The 18,498-nt window shown below is 46.2% G+C and overlaps 1 protein-coding gene across 5 annotated transcripts in view; it reads right to left on the bottom strand.

The window, feature by feature from the left end:
• Positions 1-3,856: 3,856 nt before the first annotated feature.
• The window catches only part of Sv2c (synaptic vesicle glycoprotein 2C), a 134,346-nt gene continuing 119,704 nt past the window's right edge, over positions 3,857-18,498 (bottom strand). For all 5 annotated transcript variants that reach the window (XM_059276322.1, XM_059276323.1, XM_059276324.1 and 2 more), the window contains one exon: positions 3,857-4,478. In XM_059276322.1, coding sequence (XP_059132305.1) covers positions 4,295-4,478 — 184 coding nt within the window. In that variant the 3' untranslated portion in view covers positions 3,857-4,294. The remainder of the gene's footprint in view (positions 4,479-18,498) is intronic.

Here is an 18,498-nt window from a genome sequence, read left to right as displayed (position 1 = left end):
AGCTGCATCTGGGAGCTGAGAAAGGTGGAAGGAAGCCCCGATGGCTTGCATGTGGCTGCTGAGAGATTGTTGACAGGGGAACCGTCAATAGTGAAAGCGACAGAACAGTACATGGAGAATTGCCAGTTTCCTGAAACAGGGAAAGGACACGCAATGCGTCTAAGCGCCTGACAAGTTCCTTTTGTCAGATTCAAGGGACATGTTACCTAAAATAGACACTTTGCTCAGCAGAAGAAAAACTTGAAGAAACACATAGGTCACTTCTGAGCACTCTACTGTGCAGATGTGTTTTTGTTGTCTCAGCATGACTTTTTTTTGGGGGGTGGTGGTGAGGATGGTTGGTAACTAGTCTAAGTTTGGCACAATATGGGATTTAAAAGAAACCTGATATACAGCCAGTAGGTCCCAAACAATACGTCGGTTGTCTACAATTCCAGGTGGAGGTCAAATCCAGGCATTCCTGGCTTCGGAGCCTTTTGTATATGAACAAATAAGGCCTCTTGATGAAGAAATAAGTAAAAAGCCTTTTTGATATAAGGTAGAAACAAACTGGAGAATATCATATTCTATTTTGGTTGGCAGAAGACATCAGAAAGTATTCCCACAGAATGCTCTGGAATTGATCCTAGAGTTTAGAATGTCTCCCAGGTGCAGTAATCTCATCGCTGGAACGTTATCAACAGAACACTGGACTCACCCTCCAGGGCCACATCTCTTTTGCTGGCTCTCCCTTGATGTCCAGAGATACTCTGAAAGCAAATAAGTTTTTGGTGCAAACTTGAGCTCTGATTGGTGGAATCTGTACATGAGGATCCATCTACCAGCTTATGTCAAGTCATCGAGAAACATTGTTCCTGATGGCCTAGATCCATTTAAGATAATTTCAAGAAAACAGTGAAGTAGATGGAGAGGATCCAGCCTTTGTGGGTCTACCTCCATCAGACTGGCTTCTAACTGCAGTGTGTCTTCCAGGGTCGTCCATTCCCTGGGTGGATAACAATGGCCGTTCCAGAGGCACTGACACGAGATACACTTAATCCCTAGGCGTGGGCAGCATAGACAACATGGAAGCTGTTCTAGCCTATGGTATGAGGTCTTCCCAAGCCACCTCCTTATAGACTTGGTTATTGTCTAATGACATGAAGGGGGGCTTCCCATCAACAGAAGTCAGATAAGATGAGGCTACTCTCATTTTAGTCCCATAGTATCTTAGAGAATAAAATAGTGTCATCCTTTTTCTCTACAGACAGGGAAACTGAGGACCAATATGTCCAGTGACTTAATTCTCAGCCTTTTGGCTAAGATCAAACGCATTCGCCCCGGAAAGATTTCTGCCTGGTTGTGGAGCCTGTGCCTCTGAGACCCCACGGATATTGTGTCTTGGGTCAGTACTCAGTTGTGAGACAGATCAGGAAACAGGAATGAATGGAGCCTTAAGACCCAACAGGTAGAGCGGGGCATCTGACAGAAGTCACAGTGCAGAGCAGTTGGTTTGCTATCGTTTGTTTTGTTTTCTTTCCTATTGAGAGGGTTCAGTGATAGTAAAACTTGGGAGTGTCCTGGACTGATTCCGAAGAGCAATGGGGGAAATCTTAGTCAGAAACGGAATTCCAAATTCAGGTACAAACGGGGCTGTTCCCTTTCCTTTTTCAATCAGCTTTCAATTTCCTTTTGCTGGGTATGATGAAATGGGACAGCAGATGTCTGCCCTGGTACCAAGGCCTATAACACTCATAAAACTTCTGTTGAATCTTACGGTTAACTCTTAATCTCTAATTAAACCCCAACAAGCCACACCACATACTTGGGAAGCAGTGAAGACACTATCATGGACAACGAATGTGATGCATAATGAAGAGGCTGAGGAAAAAAACATGGGAGGTGGGAAAGGTGGTGACCAAGAAGGTTTGTGACCACTGATTGTCCAGAAGATTAGAAGAGATCCCTCTTGGGTCACCTGGGAAGCTTGGGGTAGATGACCAGAATAGTTCTGAAGAGGACAGACGGCAGAGGGCCTTACAAAACAGGGTTCTGCTGGGTTATCCCATGCTGACCCAACCCAGCATCCAGATAAAAACTGTGTCTTGCAGTTTGGAATGGACTTGATGGAGTTAGACCGTAAGACAGAGAACACAGGCAATTTGAGACTAAATATTATCCCGTGAGTTCACTACTACGCAAGAGTAGAGAAAGCAATGCCCTTGCATATGTCGGCTTTTCCTTCCTGGGCCAAGATAGAGTCATATCTTACTTTTGCAGCATTTTCTGTACATGTCACCTTCAACCCAAAGATCTGCTCTGGGCCCCAAACATGCCTTTAAAAAAAAAAAAAGACAAATCACGGGTAAATAGGAGGGGGAAATGAACCTACGTGGAGAAATGAATAATGCAAAAGATACTTTCTTATGTTTTTAAACTATGGGTTTGTTTCCCAGGGATGCAAAAGGAAGCAGAAATGAGTTCTGTTCTGGTCCCTGCTTTGTTGGTGTCTTTCAAATCAATCATGCCTGGTCTTGAAGATTTTCCTTTTTCTGGCCACCTCTACAGATTTTGCCCTGATATCCTTGATGTTCTGGCTCTGAGTATCTATATTATCTCCAGGGAACTACTACTCTCTGAGGCTTCCCATCTTAACTCTAGGCTGTCCCCACCACCAAGCCTGAATTACTTGCTGGGGACAGTGGATTAATGGCTTATGTTAATCAAAGAGCTTTTCACAGAATTTGAGCTCCAGGAGGGATCAGGGGATGTGGTAGGGGAGGGGAGGTGGGGGTGGGGTGCGGGTAGCTCCAGGGAGGAGGGCCATCTCTGAACATACTGATTAGTGGAAACAAAAGTTTCCTTTTAGTGGAAGCCCCAGGGCTGTGGTCATGCAGGAATAGCAGAAAATAAGCAACAAGGATTACCCTTCACCAAGAGAGAGGGAGTTAAAAAAGAGAATGTTGTTCAAATATGGAGCTTATGCTGGCTTTTATCGCGGGCTGCAAATCTACAAGGTGGCTTCAGATTTCAAAGACGTGTAAAAGGATGGGCTTGGGGGAGGGGCAGTCAGAGAGAGACCAGAAGGTCATTTAGCTGACAGCTGGCCCGTGGGAATGTCCTGCTGACCTCTCCTTCTACGCTCATGAAGATTTCAGAGGTAAAACAGACAGACATCAACCAGGAGATGCTGCCCAGCCTGCCAGAGGGTTGCTTGGGAGAGGAGGCGGGCTCAGAGGCAATCCAGAGACAAAGCTGGGTGCCCATAGCCCCGGGAAGCTGGAGGGACAGGACCTGCTGTGGAGATGGGGGCTAAAAAGTGACAGTGGACAGAGGAACAAAGGAGGGTGAATGGCTTTGACCCTCAAGAAACAGTATTGAGAGAGGTGCCCTTTTGAATTTCCAAATGGCTTTGGTTGTGAATGCCTTACCAATTTCTAATTTCCACGGCCAATCGCTGGACCAGAGACATTGGAAAGGAGTAGCGGAATTGAAGAGGCAGATTCGAACTTTTTAAGAAGTGGCTTTCTTTCCCTGAATCTGCTATCTGGCCAATTCCGGGACAGCTTGCTTAGGAAATGCAAAGAGAGGCAGAGGATCTCTGTCTGGTCTTCAAACTCTGTCCCCCCCCCCCCCCCCCCCCAGACAGACACTGTGATGGCTGCAGCCCTCACATGGATCAGGCTCTAAAATCTGGCTTCTGCAGCTCAGGCAGGTTTTTGCTGACGACTGGGGACAGACTTTAAATTTTTCTTGCTAGCAGAGTCACCTTAACCGGTCCTGCCTGAAAAAGCCCCGCCCCAGGCATGCTTGGTGCCACACAATTCTCTGGAAACACCCTGTTGTAATAGAGTGGCTGGGTGTTCTTTTTTTCTAAGTAAACAGGAAATCTCACTCTGTATGAAAAAAGAAAGAAAGAAAGAAAGAAATCCCTTTCCTCAGCACCAACTCAATTATGCCAACTTAAACTTCCTGTTAATGATGCCTCAGGGCAGGGTCTATTTCTTACACCAGCACAGACTTTTTAGCGAACAGAATCGCCAGGAAAGCCTGGCTGACTGGGACATTTTAGGAACACTTCCACGGGGTACCGGGAGGCAGGAGGATCACGGTTAGATAGAGATAACAACGCCTGGGAAAAAACAAAACAGTGCAAAGTCACATTGGAGGGGCAAGACGATACGCAGCTACACTTTAAGTCACAGCGAAAGTCTGTTCTGATACCCGGCCGCTTTTCTATACACAAAATCTCTGCAGCCTTGAGTCAGGCAGCAGGACCGACCCACGGTGGGAAGAGATGGCGGCTTTTGTTCCGTCACATCAGAACCTGGGTTCGTGTGTCGGGCAGGCGCAGCCCCACGAGTCCTCCACACACGAGCACGGTGGAAGCTAGCAGGATGGGGATTGCTTTGGTAATGCTGACCAGGGAGCCAAATATCAGGTTCCCCAGGACCGCCGCAGCTTTACAGAGCGCGTTCAAGAAGCCGAAGCCTGTGGCTCTGCAAGAGAAAGAAACATGGGCAAGGTTCAGAAAACGACACGCGACAGTCCAGCGTTAGACCCGCGTGTCCCACGCAGCCATCTCCAGTGGTCTTTAAGGAGATTGTACAGCGGAGCAGATAATTAGATGCTTGTTAGCAAACGTGGAGGCAGAGAAGCCAGCCGTGGGTAGTGTGTCCCGTCTCCTGTGGACTTTCTCACTGTTCTACTGACTCTTACTCCGGAATGGAATTAAAAAGGTCTGTCTTGGCCCATTGGGTGTTGGAAGGGAGGTTCTACTAAGTAAAAGTCAACACCACTCTATATAAATCCTCTCAGGATAGAGAAGCCAGCTCGCCTCTGGCCAGTTTGGGCCACCTTCTTTGTCCTGGGCAAAGGCCCCAGGGAGTGGGACTGTGCGATCTAGCAAGGTCTCATCTCTTTACAAAAGTGACTTGTTATTTTGTTTTATTAAGTGTCCATAGTTTCAGTGATACCTGTATTTAGAAGGAAATTCAAATTTTGTTCCAGAATGAAATACAATGATATGGCAATGGGCTTCTTTAGACTTACCTTTATTTCCAATTTCTTCTTATTAGTTATCTAAATGAATAGCCTAGATTTTACTTTTTATACTCATTTTTCATTTATTCATCTGCTGTGTATGTTCATGTGTGTTAAGGTGGGCAGGCTTACCATGAAATATATGTTGAGATCAGAGACCTTGTGGGAACCAGTTAGCATTGAACTTGTAATTCTCCTGTCTCAGCATCTTGAGAACTGGGATTATAGGTATTTGCTGCCAGGTCAGTATAATGTGCTTGATTTTTAAACAAAGTCAATTAATTTTCAGGGATAATGGAGGCGTGTCCTCCTCTTTGAGGTACCAAGAAGGTGATCTGCCAGACTTTCATCCCTAATGTTTTTGATAGCAGGAAGAAAACAAATATAACTTGAGCATCCTAATCTGGAATGTTTGGGACCTTAATTGTTTCAGGTTAGAGTCTGGAATATGTGTGTAGACATTCCTAGTTGAATACTTTTTTATCCAGAAGTCTGAAGTCCAAAGTGCTTTACAATCTGAAGCCTACAGGCACCTGGCTTTCACATTAGTAGTATCCAGCATTAGGAATAGCAAGGTGGTCCACGGTAAGCTAATGTGGTACCACCACCGTCTGGGTGATGGCTCAGTACGTGCCTACTGTGTTAGCAAGATGGCCTGAATTCAAAGCCCCAGAGTTCATGTAACAATAGCATGGCTTCGCATGTCTGTAACTCCAGTGTTGGGGAGGAGGTGGGGGGCAGAGAGAGGAAGGCAGATGCTGGGAACTCTCTGGCCAGACAGACTTGCCCAAATAGTGAGCTGGTGAGCTTCTGGTTCAATGATAGACTGTGTCCAAAAGTTAAAAAAAAAAAAAGGAAAGACAGAAAGTAGGGGAAGGGGAGTAATAAGAGAAAACAACACCCAGTGTCCTCCTCTCGAACTAAAACACGTGCACATATTCTACATCACACACACACACACACACACACACACACACACACACACACACTATCATATCCACATCAGAATTCTCTGCGGAGACAGATCTAAGGAAATGCTGCAGAGAATCAGATTGTGGGCCTAAAGATCTTGTCCGTTTTATGTTAGCATCTAAGATACTCAGGCATGTGAGGTTTTCCCTCTTCCCCTGTCTTCTCATCCTGTTCCTCCCCTCCCCCACCTTGTCTCACTTCTTTCCCTTTTTTCTCCCTCTGGGAATCGAACCCAGTGCCTCAGACCCACTAAATTTTGTCCTATCAATCACTGAGCTCTACCTTCAGCCCCGGCATGTATGTTCTTTGGGGGAAAAAAAAACAACTTCATTTATTTAGTATTCATGTATTGGGTGTTTTTCTGTGTCCTGGGCAGGAAACTTGAATTTTGCTCATGATTTTACGTCTCCCACTGACATGATGAGAGCATGTGCGTTTCCCTCTGACAGTCTACCAGTTCGCTGTGTTTTGGCTTCTCGCTGAGTGTTGGTGGGGATTAAAGGCAGACTAAATGTACAGCAATTTTAGGACACCTTTTCTTTTAACTCACAAAGGGCCCTGAACCTTACGTGCTGCGGAATGAAGCCGTGAGGACACATTTTGTGTCTGACTGATTTCTCAGTCTGTAGGTGTGGGCTTCCCTTGGACAACTGCTCATCACAGCTCATACAGTAGCGATATTTTCCGCACTGTGTGTTTTCAGAACCCGAAAAATGTGGTTCCTAAGCAGTCAGCCGCTTGCTACTCCACTGAAAAGGAACCTGTGTCCCTCACCCCTTCACCCCTGAGCTCAGGAGCCCGGGCTGGCTGCTAACGCACTCTACCAATGAGTTTGCTGGCTTGCACACATCTAAAACTGAGCAGCAAGGAACAAAAACAAGCCCAAAATTTCCCCCCTGACCTAAAGCGCTGGTGTGGAGAGAGCAAGGGTTTCTCTAAAAGGAAAGAGCGATATGGTGTGTGCTGCCTCTCTGCTAACTCTGCCCTCTGCACGTCTCTCCAGCCAGACCTTGTTCTCAATGACTTTAATACGTCAGTCCTTATCCTATACAAACCGGGTCCCTTCAGAAGCTGGGTCCCCATTCTATCCAGGCGCCTTGGTGGACTAACATTAACTAACACCATCATTAGTGAAGGCTCACCATCAACACTAGACTCACTCTGGGTGTTGGTCCTCCTGTAGGGATCGACAAGCAGATAATGACATTTGCCACACAATATGGCAGCACTCAGAATAATAGCTCTATTGCCCTAAAAAATCTGCTGAGCGCCACTTGTCCATCCTGTCCCCTCCCAAGCCCTGGGACTCCTGGGTCCTTTGCCTGACAAACTGTCATGAACTGTCTCTTTCATCGTCTGGTGGTAAGATAAAGTACATCCTGCTGGGGAAAACAGCTAGAGTGTGTGTGTCGCTGATAAGGAAAAGGAAAACATTCTCCTCACATGATGAAGTCTAGGACAAGCTTCAGAATGACTCATGCAGGATTTACATCTAGGCTAGAGTAAGCATATGTTGCCAAGCCATGACCCTCTGCTATGACCCAGAACAGGGTATAAAATGTGGAGGGCGGTCTCTTTCCTCACATTGCTGGAACTGGAGCTGGGGACTGGATGACTTCTGGAAATGTCTGGGTGGCATGGATGACTTTGGCATTGGGAGCATCTGGTACCCAAGGATTCTGAGGAAGACGATCAAATCCTTATTTCCTGACCATCTCCATCTTCTTTTCCCGAGCTGAGACAGTGCTTCAGATGAAAATTCAGTGTCAGCATTCAAGAACTCATGCCTGCCCTTCTCTGAGTACGTAAATTATTCCTTCAAATATCTACAGCTGGAGAGCGTGATGCTCGAAGCAGCCGAGGCCCAGCTGTGTTAGAAAAACTAAAAGCAAGTCTTCCCAGGGGCGATCTGCTTTCTCTACAGTTGAGCTTTCATTCATTTTGTCTCTGCTTTTCCTTAAAGTGAGGCCCTGGCTTCTGCCTATCATTTCATGCTCACAAAGTCCCTTGAGGGCAAGGGACGTGGAGCTCCACCTGACTTCTCGGCAGAAGGCTGGGCCCCTTTTCTTATTCTTTTTCAGACCAAGATATTTTCCTGCCTCCTCTTTCCCAGCAATCATCAAAAGGGGAGAGAGAAATCTCTCTCTAAGCCCTGCCTCCCCTGCACTTCTGCCAGACTTCGTTCTCTATTATTGCTTACACACATCTTTAACACATAAATCCCTTCCCTACACTAACCACATTCCCCATTCTATCCAGGTGCTCTTCCCCCAAGGTGAAACGTGGCTGGTTCTTTGGAGGATTCCACAATTTAGTGGGTTCTAGTTGATTTGCATTGTTTGATGATTCATTTAGTTAAATTTTTATTGTATGATTTTATATGTATGGATGTTTATATGTATGGACACTTGGATACAGTGTCCAAGGAAGCCAGAAGAGGGCGTCTTGTCCTTTGGAACTAGAGTTACAGACCATTGTAAGCCAGGTGTTGGGCACTAGGAATCAAGCCCAGGTCCCCTGGAAGAGCAGTTGGTGCCCTTACTGATGAGCCATCTCCCCAGCCCCATTCTATGTTTTAATGGAGGTTGGAAAAAGATAACCGTTGCCTCCATTGTGGATGGAGGGAGACTGCTGTTGTAAGAATTTAGCAAAATCACTGTATGGAGTAGACATTAGAACAAACAACTGTTTTTTTTTTTTTTTTTTAGAAGTGCTTTGACCTTGAAGAATCCTTGTGGAAGACAGTGATTGTTTCCTGTGATCTGTAGAACTGTTTTGCTGAAGGGGCTTTGCAGGCATCCCATGATTTTGGTCACAAGACACCTCAGGCACACCTGAGGCTCCTGTATTTTTGTGTATGCATGCGATACATAATAAAGGACTAGAGCCATGGAGGCATGTGATGCTCTTCTTCATTAAGACATGTGAATTAAGATTAGAGACCTCGGTATGAGGAAATACTTTGTATAACTTTCAATAAATACGCTTTGGTATGGCTGTTTGGCGGTCAGGCCATCAGAAGAGGTTGGACCTTCCTGCTGCCACATAGGCCTTAAAATTTCATCTTGGGAGTGCCTTCTTTCTTCAACGGACCCGCACTATACGGTGTAGCGGGGCTGACTGGCACTGTGCTAAGAGTCAGCTCCTTTCTCCATACTTTAGTGCGGAGGGCTGCTTATGTTTTGGATGAAAGGGAGAAAGTGAAGAACTGCAGGACTTGGGGCCATGCCTAGCATGTGTCAGGCACCATGATTAGCCCTTGCTTTAACGTGCTGAATACCTGCCCCACCTGCTCATGAAATTATTGGGGAAAAAGTAGCTGATGCACTTTGCAAAGGCCTGGGAAAGTGGAGTCCAGACTCTGTTCATAGATGTCACCTGCCAAAAGGGAAAAGGGAAGCCTTCTAGGCTGAGCTTCTGGAAGGAGATTTTTTTCCCGTCGGCCTAGTCAAGTGATCCATAGAAGTTATAAAAAGAATACTCAAGACTCAGCATGGGGCATCTGGAAAAGTACAGGCTGTGCTTAAATGAAGCCTGCATTTCAATGTAAACATTCATCTGGAAACAGGTTATTTAAAACACACACGGATTTCATTTGTCTCAGAAACAATACTGTGAACAAAGGCTAGTTTCCCAGGTCAATGCAAGAGCTCTTTTGACACGGAACCTGTTTGATTTCACAAACTATAATGCTAACTGGCCTAAACACCTTTGAGTGTTTGTTAAGCAAATTTATCTTAAGTGCACACGCACACCTATGTACATATTCTCCTATGCATTTATTTATATTAATTTAATAGTCACTCTAAGTGCTTTTTAAATTTTATTTGTTTATGTACCAGGCTAGCCTTGAACTCTGCATCTTCCTGCTCCCACTGTTGAGTGCTGAGATTACAGATGTGCAGCATCATGCCCGGCTTCAAGCAATCGAGCATCTCTTACATGCCAAGCACTGCCCTATGTGGCACTCACTACAGAACTGAAAGTTCTCTTGTCGCAGAAACAGGTGAGGACAGATGGTGACAACCTACCAACCAGGTGCAAAGGATGAGGAATGCTGTGAGCATGAGGGCCCGGGCAGATGGTGAGGGATGTCTGACTTGGGGTGGGCACAAATGGGGGAGATGTCCCAGGAGGGATGCATGGGAACAAGACCAGCCTCACCGGGACAGTTGGAGATCTTCTAGTGAAGGATATATAGACAAGGTTCTCTCTCTCTCTCTCTCTCTCTCTCTCTCTCTCTCTCTCTCTCTCTCTCACACACACACACACACACACCCACACCACACACACACAACTTATTTATCTTATCTCACAGTACTTACTCAGTCCACCTTACCCCAAAGACTCCTTTAATGCCAAATAGGCTATCTCTCTCCAGCCCTAAGCTCATGTTTCCTGCCTTTGTACACAGCGGTCACCAACCTAGGGTTAGGATGTCCAGCTGACTGATCCAAGGTATGTGGGCAGGTACAAACACTCCACTGCCTGATGCCATTCAACCTGGGCACGCTTGGGAGCTTTTCAAACAGCAATGCCACCTGGATATGGTGGCATATGCCTATAAGTCCAGCACGTGGGAAGCAGAGGCAGGAGAACTGCAAGATTAGGGTAGCCTGGGCTACATAAGTGATATCCTGTCTCAAAGCAAAAACATAAAACAGAACACAAACAGCAATGCTCCACAACAGTGGCAAGGGGACACACCCACAGGGGTTCTGATTTTACTGCTCTCTTGAGGTTTAGGCACTGGTATTTTTTCAGAAACTCTATGACCACAAGACTCTATGCCCAGGACTGAGAACATTGTTACTTTCCCAGGGGTGTTTGCATTTTGAAATTGACTTGGCTCTACTGTTAAACAATAAAGGTAACTGCAAAAGAAAACATGCATTTCTCCTCCGCCAACAAATCGTTTTCCTCTCCGACTCCCTTTCTGCCCTGTTTCCAGTCACACAAACGATAACAAGCAGAGCTTGTATACAAGTTTGCTTTCTTTTTCTTTTTGAAAATCACTTGTATGAGGTTTTTGTCTCATGGTGCGTGTGTTTGCATGCTTCATGTAGCGTTGAACCATCATTTCTCTCACTGCACCTTTGGCTGGTGAGGCTTCCAAATGAGGGGGGGGGGGGGTAACCTCAATGATCCTGCAACTGGCCCTCTCAAATACACAGCAGGCTTTGTGTTCGCTAGGAAGTGTCAGGCGGCACAGAGCAGCCGGGAAGTGTTGAGGATGCTGCTTAGTGGAGACTGGGAGCTTGTGTCTATGAGACAGGTGAGGAGAGAGATGGAAGAGAACTAAGAGGAAAGGGCTCCTCTTGGCCTGGGTAGCCTGTGCTACATTGTATTCCAATCAACCCCCCCCCCCATCCGATCTTTCCAACCTCCCCACTCAGTCTGTTTGGAGACAGGGTCTCTCTCTGTAGCCCAGGCTACCCTGCAACAACCCTGCCACAGCTTCAGAGTTCGAGGATTCCAAGCCATGAGCCACCACACTGGCTCCTGTCCCTGTTGGATCTGTTTCCCACATAACGTATCTAGTTAATTTTACTACACGCTGCCCGACTTCTCCCTAACTGAGCGTCTCCTCTCTCCTAGCGCCTCAGGGTTCCTTCATTGAGGCTTCTGCCCACAACACTGCTCTCACACACTTGCCTGCTGCCACCCTGGGCATTTCCTGATGTAGAGTCCAGCTCCATCTGGAGGGGGCTGCACAGTCCTTGCAGCTGTTCCCCATGAACCCTTCTCAAAGGCATGAGGATGCCTGTGATACTTGGTGAATGAGCAATTTCCAGAATGCTTCCAAGTGTGTTAGAAGTAGATTTTTCAAGCATTTAGATGGGCAATTTTGGACATTTCCGTGGGTATTAATTGGATGCTGTTTGTTTGTTGATGCCAAAATACCATCTTGTTTCTTTCAGAGAAAATAATCAGTCTGTATTCTCAAGTCAGAAGGCTGGGTTCAGTTGCTTGTTCTTTGTTTTTGTGTGAGTGGTGGGGACTGAACTCTGGTACGTGTGAGTTATGGGCTCTAGTAATGAACTACATACTTGTCCCTCCACTGATTTCTGATATTTAATGGAGAATATTTGTCTTACTGAAAAGGGCAATATCTTCCTCAATGAGGCTACATGTCAGCCTGAACCCCCACCAACCTGCTTTCCTCATTCCCTCAGGTGGGAAAAAATGTTCCCCATAAGCTGTGGTCTGAGCAGACTCCCTAGGCTCAAGGTTGGCTGTCCATCTCCTCCTCAAAGTCCCTCCCTCTACACTCAAGGGGCTTCCTGTTGCTTGCACCTGCTGAAATAAAATATTACCATGAAACCTAGGTAATAATGAGAGCCTTTGTGTCTTATCACTGAATCTGATAAACCTGGTTAGAAAGTGTGGGCCTGGGCCAGGTTGAGGAAGAAAAGAATGACCAAGAATGCTGGGCAGCAAATGTGAGTTCATCTGAGGTCAAGAACCATTCATGCCGCTGTGTAGCCCAACAACCCTTGAATTTCTGGTTTGTTGTTGTTTTTTATTTGAAGGTTTGTTGTTGTTACTGCTGATGTTGTTTGATCACTAAATTGTCCAGACTGGCCCTGAACTCCTTCTATAGCCCAGGCAGTTCTCCAACCTGTGGCCCTCCAATCTCAGCCTTCCAAGCAGGATTACAGGCATGTGCCACCATCCCTGGCTGGCTCCAGGAAAGCTTCCTAAACACAGCCCCCAGGACCTGTGCCTCAAGCCTCCTGAAAAGGCAGGGACCTACATTTGGGGCTGAGACTAAGTTACCCTAGACAAGTTATTTTCATGTCTAGGTCTTGTTTCCTCCTCTGCAAATGAGGTAGGAATAACTACTCTTGTAGAGCATTGGGTAAAGTTAACATCTGAAATACTCAGCACAGCATCTCATTTGCCGTCCAATTCACAGATGAGAAAAACAAGGCCCAGGAAGGCAAAAGGACTTATCCCAGTTGTCCAGCTGATTTCTAAGAGGACTTGTACCTGGATTTTGAACAGGCTTTCTTTCCACCATATATGTGGTGGTTTAGAAGAAAATGCCCCCAAAGGGAGTGGCACTATTAGGCGGAGAGGCCTTGTTGGAGTGGGTGTGGTCTTGTTGGAAGAAGGGTGTCACTGTGGAGGCGAGCTTTGAGGTCTCATATATGCTCAAGATACTGCCTAGTGACTCAGACCACTTCCTGTTGCCTGTGTAAGATTAGACCTCTCAGCCACCTCTCCAGCACCATGGCTGCTGGCATGCTGCCTTGCTTCCCACCATGAGGATAATGGCTAAACCTGTGAACTGTAAGCGAGCCTCCCAATTAAATGTTTCCCTTTATAAGAGTTGCCGTTGTCATGGTGTCTCTTCACAGCAATAGAAACCCCAATGAAGACTACATGACTAGTGCAGCAGAGGGAGCAGGAACAGGTCTCCAGCAGGCAATGCTGCCTGAGGGAGGACGTTGGCAACCTCAGATCCAGAGATCAAGGACTACGGTGGCAGAAGTGGAAGGGGGACACTATGGGTCAGTGGAGAAGCCCACACAGCTGGTCTGAGTGGCTTACTTCAGAGGTGAGGAAGCTTGGCCTTAGACTTAGAGGAAAGCAATAGTCCATTCCCAGGTAAATTTTACAGAGCTCATTTCCTCCTCTTTTTGTATGAGTTTTTTTCTGAGACAGAGTCTATGTAACCTAGACTGGCCATGAACTTGTGCTCCTTACCCCCCCACTTTGACTTCTAAGCTCTGATATATGTATCATCAGTAGATGTATCATTTTAGAAGCTGGCGTAGGGGGAGGATGGGTTTTCACTGGTGATATGAGTAGAGTTTAGGGCATGCAGTTGATTGGAAAGAATGCCCTGTCCTTAGCACAGTGGGCAATCAGGCATCCCCTGAGACCAGCAGACTCAAACTAGCGGTATGGTACTCTTGGTGGGACTCCATGTCCATAGCACACATGCTCTGCATCCTATATTTTAATAAGGACTCAGATGCCTGATGAGCTAACAAGCTGGTGGTTGTGTTGTTACTATATCATGATGCCTGTGGCCCTTTCATGCAAGGACTTGTTCAGTACCCAGAGTAGAGAGAGGTGACTTCCCCAGAGCTCCAGAATGAGCTGGATGAGTGTTTTCCCGCATCTGTTTCTCATCCATCCTGTTTTCACAAACAGCAGGATCTGCTCGCACTACACTGTAGTAGTGGGACTGTGGTAACTCCTCATTCCCTCATGTTCCCCTTCTTTTTTCAGAGACAGGGTTGTGTTATATAGCTCATGCTGGCCTGGAATTTTCTATGTAGCTCAGGCTGGCCTAAAATCTGCAATCCCAATCCTCCTGCCTCAGTTTCCCCAGTGCTGGGATTATAGATACAGGCCACCATGCTCAGCTCTCACTCTCCACTTTTAACTGCCAGAGACAATAAGAATCCAACTGTTTGTTCAATGGCTAAGTGCAAATGTATGGAAAAATGCAAGCAGATATAATGTGATGATATGGTACATAGAGCAAAGTCAACCAGGAATACATGGGTTGGTTAGGTAATTCAAAGAGTCCATATCAAAATCTAAAAAAAAGCTACTCTAGAACAGCAGCTGATGGCGGTAACAATGGGAATGTGGGCAATAGAAGGGCCCATCGAGGCACAGGCTTGCTGAGTGGTCTCCCTACAGACACCCATTGTCAGTAAGCATCAGGATTTCAGGTCGGCTGTGGAAAGAAATGAAAATATCTATCTGAACTGGAAGTCCTGAGAGGAGGTAGTGAAGGGGTTAACTCTGGTCAGTGGTTTGATGTCAGCTCACCGAGAATGAGAAAAATCCCACAGACCTGGCTGACAGCAGTGACCATCAAGACTAGTAGAGGGTAGCAGGTGTGAGCTGCCAGGGTTTTATCTTCGAACCTCTTCTGGGGTCCTAGCTGAACTGTCTGCCCATGAGAGCCCAGGAAGGAGGAGGTCAGGGGCCAGGGAAAGGCAGGAACTCACTGCAGGATATAGATATAGACTCCGAAGAAGGGCCTGCTCTGGGACTGGAGGCCTGAGCAATGCTGTGTGAGCTCCGATTACATCACCTCCCAGGTGTGGTCCCTGGCTGGAGCTCCAGGGAGGGAAGGGCTGAAGAACATAGGCAGTACGAACAGAAGAACTCTGCCATGGCCACTTGGTGGCAGCAGAAAGCCACCGGCGAGATGGAAGACATGCTGGCCAAGAGAAGCACAATGTGCCAGAGCACACAAGGCCACATGGCTACACTTAGGATTTGAGAGAAGCTTACAGTTTTGACAAGAAGAGGGATTAAAAAGAAAGGTGAGGATAGGGACATCGAGATGTGGATATGCCCAGTTCAGCCCCTCCACTGACTGATCCCTCCCCTCACGTTCTTAGGGCCTTGTGACTTAATGTCACCCATGCTGTGAAAGCTCTCTTCCAAAGTACCTACTCAAATGTCACCTTATAGGATCTACATCTCCCTGGACCCCGCTATCAAAACCACACCCCTCCTTCATGCCAGTGGTCTCAATGCCCCTGGGTAGTTTTGTCTTTCTCTATATCACTCAGCACCAACTGATGATATGCTATGTCTACTTTACTTATCTAGCAGTTTATTGATTGTCTTTTCCAAACCAGAGTGTAGGCTCCATTAAGCCCAGGCTTGCTGTCTGACCACAACTGCATCTCAGTGACTGAAACCACTCTGGCACATGAAATGCATTCTCTAAGTATCTGGTGGATCAATTAGTCAGTGGGATCTATCCCCAGCTGAGGCATCTTTTTGTTTCCGACATAAATATTCAAATGCCCATTGGACAGCTCCATGAAGACATGAAAATTCAACCTCCTCTAAATGGAACTCATTATCTCCCTGACTCCAGCTGGAATGTTCTGCTCCTCCAGAGTGTCCCTGCCTCAGTGTGGCACAACCATCCAGTCAACTGTGCAAACAGAAATAACAACCCCTTTGCCTCATTCCAATATATAACCAACCCTGAGTATCCATAAACATGTGCGATTCTTACTGCTCCTTTTTCCCATCTACATTTTCTCTAGATTACATCTTCTTCCTTGGGGCACAATGCAAGTAAGATTTCTGCCTCCTCTCTGGACATTAGCGTGAACTCTCAACCCATGTCTGACTCTCTCTCTCTCTCTCTCTCTCTCTCTCTCAGCACCCAACAATCAATGAGTTGGCCCCTATGACTGAGTTTCTTCTGAACTTTGCTGGTTCTCTTGCTTCCAGGGCTTTTCAGGTGGCATTTCTCAGACTGCCCTGCTCTTCCCACTTCCTTGTGTGCCTGTAACCTACTATTCTTCAAGTCCAAGTTCAGACACTCCTCTTCAAAGAAACCTTCCCTGACACAGCAACCACCATTGTCCCTTCCTCCCAGTGACCCAACCAGACCACGCTGTAACTGTATGTCCATGTAACTGACATGTGCCTGTCCTCTGCTGAGAGGAAACATCATGTAGGGCTTACCCAGTTCTTGCAATCCCTTCCTGGAGGACCCAAGTGGACACACACAGTGAGTTTACCTTCTCTTTACTTGATGTTTCACCTTTCTAGGCACAGAATCGGGGCATCCTGATGTTACCCAGAGGTAAGGCCTATCCAATTCTTGAGTTTTTCTTTTTTTCCTTTTCAAAGCCAGGGCCCCTCCCCAAGAGAACACTCATCACTCATCCTCCTATAAGTTATGTGACCAACTGATTTAATCTAAAATTCCACCAAACTCACAATGTAAAACAAATGGGAAAGAGGTTCTCACAGCCTGACTTTAACACAGAGGGCATGCTTTAGAATGTAGCAGTCAATGCCCAGTCTTGAGGGTCCAGTTCTCAAAATGAGATGCTGACGACGGAAAACTCAGTGTATTCACTACACATAGAGAGTGAACATAGGTTGGCTGGGTCAAGGGGATGCTGTATGCAGATTATATGGTTCCTCTAAAAGCCTAAGAACATGATAGAGAGTTTACTAAGAATGTGATGTGACTGAGAGTGTTTGATAAGCAGGTATCTTGTGTGTTTTGAATGTTCTATAGGAAGTTAGGCATACGGGTACCAATACAGGTCTTTTAAGTCAGGAAAAGACATAAAGATGTTCCTGAGGAGTAAATATGAGTCTACCTGGTACAGGATATACCTAGGGATGGTCAATAAATTGAGAAAATGAAGTCAGAGCAATGACAGAATCAGTAAAAAATCAAGAGCTCAAATGCCTCAGTGTAGCCCTTTTGGAGGAGGGCTCCCTTTCTTCTCAAAGGCTACATAATATTCCAGTGCAGAGGACTTCCATGGCAATAAAACACGGGAATTTTGCATGAAAGAAAAGATGGCATAGGGCATACGTTTCTGCTCATGCCAGATGGCAAAACAGGACTTGTAGTGGATATCTGCTCTATGACCCCGAAGTGCAGCCCTAGAGATGCAGCAGGTAACTGCTCTACCTGCCTATGACCTTGAAGTACATGTCCCTGGGGCGTGGCCTTCAGCTACCCTTAAGGCCTGAGATGCCCGGGTGCACTCTCTCTTAGCTCCCTCATAGGACTTGGATGCTGGGACAGTCTCAGGCACAGAACAGCATTGACGGTGCCTCCACCTTTTCCAGGACCCTGCGACAATTTCTCCGTTCTGCCTTGTGAGTTTTCCTTTCTGAATAAATCCCTTTGTCCTTTAAGCAGACTCCGTGGATTTCTTGCTTCAAGGGCTTCTATGCTCTTAATGTAATTATTCAACTGCTGAAGTTCTACCCAGCCCTTTCTGATATGATGCCCAAAGTATCCATGTCTCTTGGGGATTGTGTGTGTGAGTAAATATTTCAGTAGTAACTTTTTTTTTTTTTTTTTTTGAGACAGGGTTTCTCTGTGTTAACAGCCTTGGCTGTCCTGGAACTCACTTTGTAAACCAGGCTGGCCTCGAACTTACAGAGAACCTCCTGCCTCTGCCTTCCAAGTGCTGGGATTAAAATAAATAAATCTTTCAAAAGTGTGTGTGTGTGTGTGTGTGTGTGTGTGTGTGTGTGTGTGTACACAAATATGTGTAAGCCACAGTATACTGCGGAGGTCAGAAGACAACCTCAGGTGGTGTTTCCTCTTTCTACTTGGAGAAAGTATTTCGGTTGTCCAATGTAGCATGCCCCAGGCTGGCTGATCTTTGAGTTTCTGGGGATTCTCCTGTTCCTACCTCCCACTACAAGCACTGGGACTTCAGATGGGTGCTACTGTGCTCAGATTTATGTGGAGTCTAGGTCTTCATACTTGGCATGGCAAGTGCTTTACCCATTAAGACATCTCTCCAGCCTCCTTTTTATAATTATCAATATATTAGGCTTTCTTCCAACAGACTAGAAAGATCAAGAGACACTTTCTACCTCTTTATAGCTGTTAGTACAGGTACCTGCAAATGTAAGGTAATAACCATCACAGGACTGATAAGTACCCAAAATGGAGGCCAAGACAGGCTGTTAAATCCTAATGTTCACTGTGATATTGCAGCTCCCTGTTATTGTTAGCCA

The sequence above is a fragment of the Peromyscus eremicus genome, chromosome 11 (genome assembly GCF_949786415.1).
Source record: "Peromyscus eremicus chromosome 11, PerEre_H2_v1, whole genome shotgun sequence".
NCBI lineage: Eukaryota > Metazoa > Chordata > Mammalia > Rodentia > Cricetidae > Peromyscus > Peromyscus eremicus.
This window is presented reverse-complemented; position numbering and strand designations above follow the sequence as displayed.